The sequence below is a fragment of the Triticum dicoccoides genome, chromosome 5B (assembly GCF_002162155.2).
Source record: "Triticum dicoccoides isolate Atlit2015 ecotype Zavitan chromosome 5B, WEW_v2.0, whole genome shotgun sequence".
Lineage (NCBI taxonomy): Eukaryota > Viridiplantae > Streptophyta > Magnoliopsida > Poales > Poaceae > Triticum > Triticum dicoccoides.
Genome location: NC_041389.1, coordinates 633,063,642 through 633,070,897, shown reverse-complemented (window position 1 = coordinate 633,070,897; position 7,256 = coordinate 633,063,642). Strand labels below are relative to the sequence as shown.

The window sequence follows — 7,256 nt, the reverse complement described above, 5'->3', positions numbered from 1 at the left end:
GTCTAGATACTCGACGATCTACATCCCGCTTTTGTGTTTATTTGGGTGACAATCTTGTTTCTTGGTCTTCTAAAAGGCAGGTTACAGTTTCCAGATCTTCTACAGAAGCTGAATATAGGTCTGTTGCTCATTCTGTGCCCGAGGCTGTGTGGCTCCGTCAGCTTCTGGTTGAGCTCCATCGACCAATTGAGCGTGCAACAATTGTTTATCGTGACAATATTTCCGCAGTCTACATGGCGTCCAATCCTGTTCAGCATCGTCGCACCAAACACATCGAGATTGATATTCATTTTGTTCGTGAGAAAGTGGCTCTTGGCGAGGTCCGTGTGCTTCATGTTCCTACCACTACGGAATTTGCTGATATTTTCACCAAGGGGCTCCCCACTGCAACATTCACTGGCATTCGCTCCAGTCTCAACATCGTTACACCTGATGTTGACACTACCGGGGGGGGGGGGGTATTAGAGTATATATTCGGTTTATGTATTTGGTAGTTCAAGTTGTAATCTATCTCTACTATCCTTGGCCCCCAAGTTTTTTATCTTATATAAACAGTCCTTCGAGGCAATAATAGATATTCAGAATCCAATAATCTTCAAAAGTGGGAAAACTTAAAACGGTGCCCGGGCTCATCTGCTCCCTCTCAGAAAAAAATTCAAAAAAATACTAGAAAAATTCAAAAAATTCCAAATTTTTTTGTGGTGGTAGATAATTTGACGCGTGAGGTGCGCCCCAAAACTCAACTCATTTGGACATCTGAGCAGCTCTCGGCAAAAAAGACAAATTGGGTCAAAACAGTGCGTGAACAGTATACATTTTTACAGACCCTGATTTTGTCTTTTTTGCTGAGAGCTTCTCAGATGCTCAAATGAGTTGAATTTTGGGGCGCACCTCACGCGTCAAATTATCTAATACCACAAAAAAATTTAGAATTTTTTGAATTTTTTTAGTATTTGTTTTGAATTTTTTTCTAAGCGTGGGTGCAGATGAGCCCGGGTGCAGATTAGCCGCACTCTCAAAAGTGTCACAATCTTATCACGACTGTGATCTCAGCTTTATTCTTTATGCAATATATGCGCTGCTACGTACATGCACGCACGCATGCATAGCCTAGTATGGGCTCACCCCCTCGTAGTTGCCCGGCGGGTTGTAGCTGCAGATGATGAACAGGCCGTCGCCGCCGTCGCAGACGACGCGGGCGCAGCCGATGGCCGTCGAGTCGCGCCACACCACCTGCGTGTAGTGCAAGCACGACTTGTCCGCCGGCGCCGAGCAGCTGTTGCTGCCGTGGTCGTAGTACTGCTTCTCCGACACCCACGCTTGCACGGCGTCCGCGGCGGTCCAGTCGGCCCCGCCGCCGCGGCCTCCGTAGATGTTCTCCCCGTACTGCCCGCCCGAATGCACCAGCTGGCAGTCGCCGCGGCGCTGCTCCGCGTAGTTCTGCGCGTATGCGGCCACGTTGTCGTCCCAGGTCACCGGCCCGACGCCGACGTCGGCGCGCGCCGCGTTGTGGGGGTCCACGAAGTCCTGCGGCGAGTTCTGGGCCGTGACGACCACCATGGCGGACGCGAGAGCTAAGAGCAGTACAACTGATAGCTTCGGCGAGTACTCCATCGCTAGTTAAGCCTTACGAAGCTAAGGAAAGGTGTACTATCCGCTACTATCCGTGAATGTGTTGATGAGATAGGCTGCGACCATTGCTCGTGTATTTATACTGTATAAGCTCGATGGCTTCCTTAGGTTTAGGGTAACTAGTTAAGCTTGGAAAGTTGCGAACCAATCGAGCACTCAGATAATTTGATTTCCTTGCACTGTGTTTCTGCAAAAAGGAGTTCAATAAAATATAGGGATTCTTGACTGGTCAAATTTGACAAATTCAATCCAAGTAACTTACTGATACTCCAAACGCCTGCACTGGAGTAGTATTTTCCAAGAGAGGGCAGGAATTCCATGCACCTGCGTGTCCGATAGGCAGGGAGAGGGGGGATAAACTCAAGTATATTTGACTAGTAGAAACTGAAAAGGAATTAGCTCGGCATTGTGGAATGGAGGTTTTCCAAATTCTCTAGTCGTCGGTTCTAGACGACTCATTTGTCCGGCCGCGATCGCCGGAGTATTATTGACACCGAGATAAGTGCAAACTGTGGAAAACAGTGCGTTCCTCTTTCGTTGGTCAGTCGTGTCATCTTTCTGAGATTACCTCTGCGCGCCGACATGTAGTAGTCGCTTCGACTTGTCTTGCTCCTTGTCCGATGGAAAAAATTGTAACGTGTTAGAGCAACTCCAACGGGCCGACCCAAACGGACCGCGATTCCGTCCGTTTTTTGTCAGTTTGGGTCGGACAGACGGACACGGATGCCCGCTTTCGCATTTGAGTCGACGCGTGCGTCCAACGCTGACCTGAGACCCATTTTGATGATGCAGAAAAAAAATGAACGTAAACATTAAAGCCGGCCACGAAGGCCGGCGAGAGTCCACGCGTCCACATTTGCATTAAAAAACAACCTAATAAACTATGAGGCAGCGCGCTGCCCTAGGCGTCGCCGTCGTCGTCCTCGGGGTCCGTGAGGTCGATGAGCGTCAGCGCCGGCCCGGCCCAGGCGAACGCCGTGTTCCAGAGCGCCGTCATGTCGGGCAGTGCCGGGGCAGGGGGGAGGAGGAGGGGTGCGGCTGCCTGTGCAGCCGCGGCCTGGCGCGCCTCCTCCTCAGCCTCGCGCTGCTCCTCCTCGAGGTCGCGCTCGAGCATCTCCTCGTACTCGCCGTCAAGGTGCTCCTCTGCCAGCCGGCGCTGGCGCCACATCTCGAGGTACGCCTGCTCCTGCGTTGGCGTCGTCCCCAGCCAAACCGGTGACGCGGACACCCACTCGTGCACCAATCCATTCCAAGAGAAGCGCGCGATGGGCTCGGGCTCAGGCTCCGGCTGCGGCTCCGGCTTGATGGGGGGCGGCGGGGCCACCGGTGGCACCACGTTGTCGCCCGCCGCGGAGAGGGCAAGGGCCTGCGCCATTGCCGCCTCGTATCGGGCCTCCTCTTCCGCCTCCGCCGCCTCCGCTCTGCGCTGCTCGTCCTCCTCGCTCTCCCGGTAGACGGCCGCAAGAGCCGCCTGGTCCTCATCACGGACGACGAGCGGTGTTGGCGGCAACCTCCGGTCGACCTCGTGCACGCCCTGCCGCCTCGCCTCCTCGTGCTCGAAGGCGAACCACCTCGCCCAGTTGGGCGAGTCGGTTGCGTAGGCCGGGTCGGCGCGCTGCTCCGGCGTCAGCAGCGCCCGCTGGCGCCGCACCTCCTCCGTGTGAGCACGAGCCGACCGCGGCGCCGCCGGCACTGGGATCCTATTTGGATCCAGATGCCAGTCGTGCGGCAAGGTCACGTCCGGATACGGCAGAGGCTGCCGGTTCTGCCAGTGCCACTCCGCCTGGGGCACTGGCACGTTGACGCGCTGCCTCTGCCGGCGAGGCGCCGGCGCCGGCGGAGGTGGGAGGAACTCGGAGGGGAAAGGGGTGGCGGGTGACTTGCCCTTGGCCTTGCTGCGACGAGGTGGGAGGCCCATCTCGTTGTGGTTGTGGTGGCTAGGGTTTGGCGACGACGAGGAAGCAAAGGTGGGCAGATGTGGACGGCGAGTTTGGATGAGGACGGCCCCGCCGCACGGTCGGCTTAAAAAAGGACGAGCGCCGTCGCTGACGCGTGGGCCCATCGTCATAAATTAAGCTGACCGCGTGGGCAGCGGGTAGTTGGACGGCTGCTATGTGGGGGCACGGCGGATAGCGAGAAGGCGCGCGAAGCGTCAGTTCGGCGTCCGCGCCGATGCATTTGTGGCGCAAATTTGGGCCGCAAATGCGTCGGCGCGGACGCGACGCGGGCGTGATCTGGGTTTGGGTCGGCGCGTTGAGCCGCTACTTTTGTCCGCGCCGATTCAAACGGACGCAGCTGGACTAAATAGGTCGGCCCTTTGGAGTTGCTCTTATATCTTCTGAGATTACCTCTGCACGCCGATGTGTAGTAGCTTCGTCCATTGTTCTCTTCACTGGTGCAGAACCCTGCTAAGAAGACGCACATATCACACATCCTTTGATCAAATTGACTTGTGTGTGATGCTGGGTATCGTAGAAGGTAGAAAAATAAAATCATCAGACAGAAAAAGTTACGTGTGCGATGGCTTCATGCACAATTCATAAACAAAATACATATGCGATATATGGTATACAGTTAAGCTGACAGAGCTGTCTGCGATGAACAGAAATAGCACAGCCGATTCACCAGCACAAGCCGTGTGCAATATTGGGTTGTCAGAATGTGTACTCAGGACACAAGGGATCAAGGTAACCCTGTATTTTTCAGTTCGGCCAGGTGCTAAACGCCTTGTCAATCCTACAGGCAAAGGCACACAAGAACACAATGACACAGGGGGATTTTATACAGGTTCAGGCCGTCATGTTAGCGTAAAACCCTACGTCCTCTTGGTATTGATATAAACTGGGGAGTACAAGTGCTTTTGTGTTACAAGGTGGTGGTCGGGGTGAGTCCAGCGGTGGTCGGGGTACTAGCTAGAGTGCCCGAACACTCCTAACTCTACTCTTCCACCTATCTGCTAGTCTTCGGTTGGCTTGTAGTTGCTGGTAGTGTTGTGGTTGCTAAGAAGCTTGTATCCTTTCCAACCTTGGCCATCCCCATATATAGAGGCTTAGGGGCACCACATTTGGTCTACAAAAATACATGTGAAGATATACAATAATGGTTGGTCGATTGCGTTCCACTTGTCTCTGTCATATTGTAGTAGATGAGCTGACACTGGATTGTGTCAGGTGCTCAAGTATTTCCTTTGATGTGACGCGCCACACCGCCCTTCTCCTTCTTTATGCCGCACCAATGTTCGGTCTTGTCATCCGTCCCTCTGGGTCGTCTTGATGAGGGCCCTACCCGTAGCCCTGCGCCGGGCTACGCGGGGTAGGTCGATCGGTCATTAAATGCCTAGTCGGTGGAGTGCTTTGCAAGGCCACCCTTCTTGGTTGACGTGTGTCCCGTCTGCTCAGGGGCTCAGCCCCGAGTGCATCATGGCTAGCGTCATGGGCCCCTTGGGGGATATCTTGTGACATCTTTTACCGCGTGTGACCCGCAATTTGCAGTTCCGGCATGAAGTAAATGTACCAAGGTATATTTTTTATCGTGGTTATCCTTTTCCCAGCGCTAGATATTTCCGAGGAAACTTGGATACCTAACTTTTGTGTATACCCTATTATCCATTGTTCCTTCAGTAGCCCTCGGGCCCACCAGTAGCAGTTAGAGCTGCAAGAAAAGCTCGAGGCTCGTGAGCCGCTCAAGATCGACTCGAAAAGAAACGAGCTAAGTATGAACACTTTATATGTTGCTCGGTCGGGAAACGAGCGGATCTTGAGCCAATACTGGCTCGCTCTATTTTAGCTCAATAGGTCAGTATAATATCATTCTGTTAAATTAAATGATCATGCAATATATTAAATGAAAATAGTATAATTTATTACCATATGTGCCGTCTAGGATTTTTCTCCATTTTATAAGCAAATATGGTACGTTGGGTGTGTGTTATATATTCTGTTGTTTCTGGCAAAAGTTCCGAGCACATGCACGAGTTCCTCTCTGAGCACCCAGGGCGGATGGCTATATGGCACCTGGCTCGGGTGATCCGCCTTAGGCCTTGTACAATGGAAGGTGCTTAGGGGAGGTGCTTAGGAAAATAAACCAAACTTTTTTTAAGCATCGATGCTTATTTGTACAGGATAGACGCTTAACTAAGCGTCTCTCATGTGAAAATAGGCACCGGTGCTTCAGAAAAACATGATTTATTTTTTCTAAGCACCTTCTATTGTACAAGGCCTTAGGTATGCTATATGGCACCTGGCTCAAGGCGTCCCTGTGGGAGCGCATCCAATCAGATCCCATCCAACTATTGACGTTATTGTTAGTACATGTATTTGATTAAGAAATACATTAATCGTTATGTTAATGTTAAAGTTATACACCTAGGCTATTCTTTTTCTCTCTAGCTTCACCCCTGATAATAAAACTTTATTTTCATTCATAAGCACTGCATAGCAGGCACCTACAATTAATGATCGTACAACTCACATGAATCGTAACACAATATCCATAGCCAGTCTAAACTACACTTACCTTGAATCTCTCCTGCTAAAGTCTCACATCTTATCACGACTGTGATCTCAGCTTTATTCTTTATGCAATATACGCGCTGCTACGTACATGCACGCACGAATGCATGCATGCATAGCCTAGTATGGGCTCTGCCCCACGTAGTTGCCCGGCGGGTTGTAGCTGCAGATGATGAACACGCCGTCGCCGCTGTCGCAGACGACGCGGGCGCAGCCGATGGCCGTCGAGTCACGCCACACCACCTGCGTGTAGTGCCCGCACGAGTCGCCCTCCGGGGCGGAGCAGCTGTTGCTGCCGTGGTCGTAGTACTGCTTCTCCGACACCCACGAGTTCACGGCGTCCGCCGCCGTCCACTGGGTCCCACCGCCTCCGAAGAGGTTCTCCCCGTAGGGCCGGCCATCGGGAGTATGTATCAGCTGGCAGTCGCCGCGGCGCTGCTCCGCGTAGTTCTGCGCGTACGCGGCCACGGTGTCGTCCCAGGTCACCGGCCCGACGCCCACATCGGCGCGCGCCGCGTTGTGGGGGTCCACGAAGTCCTGCGGCGAGTTCTGGGCCGTGGCCGCCATGGCGGACGCGAGAGCTAAGAGCAGTACTACTGCCAGCTTCGGCGAGTACTCCATCGCTAAACCTTACAAAAGTGAGTGAGTATGTACAATTCTTTTCCTTCTTTGAGGGAAAGGAAATGTGTACTATCTGTGAATGTATCTGTGATGATGAGATAGGGTGCTGCGACCATGAGTAGTGTATTTATACTGCATAAGTTCCATGGTAAGTAGGGAAGCTTGGAAAGTAAGGACGGTTAGGTTCCTTGCACTGTGCTTCTTAAAGGGAAGTTTAACAAAAAAGTCTTGACTGGTCAAATTCGAGAAGTTCAATCCTTCAAGGATGGCAGGAATTCCATGCACCTGCGCTTTCGATCGGCAGGGAGAGGGAGGGTAAACTCTACTCTAGTACGACTAGAATGAAATTTAAAAGGAATTAGTACGATATTGTGGAATGTATATAATGAAGCTTTTTCAATTCTTGTGGTTCTCGATCGAGTCCTGACGTTCTAGATGACTTGTTTGCCCGTGATTGCCGGAGTAGTATTGCACCCAAGGTACATGTTGGAG

General features: G+C 52.3%; 1 protein-coding gene across 1 annotated transcript; it reads right to left on the bottom strand.

The window, feature by feature from the left end:
• Positions 1-1,032: 1,032 nt before the first annotated feature.
• Positions 1,033-6,890, bottom strand: LOC119312196 (pathogenesis-related protein 1-like). Its single transcript, XM_037587933.1, has 3 exons — positions 6,268-6,890; positions 3,118-3,148; positions 1,033-1,539 (listed from the first exon to the last, which is right to left on the bottom strand). The coding sequence occupies exons 1-3, from the start codon at positions 6,762-6,764 to the stop codon at positions 1,111-1,113; spliced, it is 957 nt and encodes a 318-aa protein (XP_037443830.1). The 5' UTR covers positions 6,765-6,890; the 3' UTR covers positions 1,033-1,110.
• Positions 6,891-7,256: the final 366 nt, after the last annotated feature.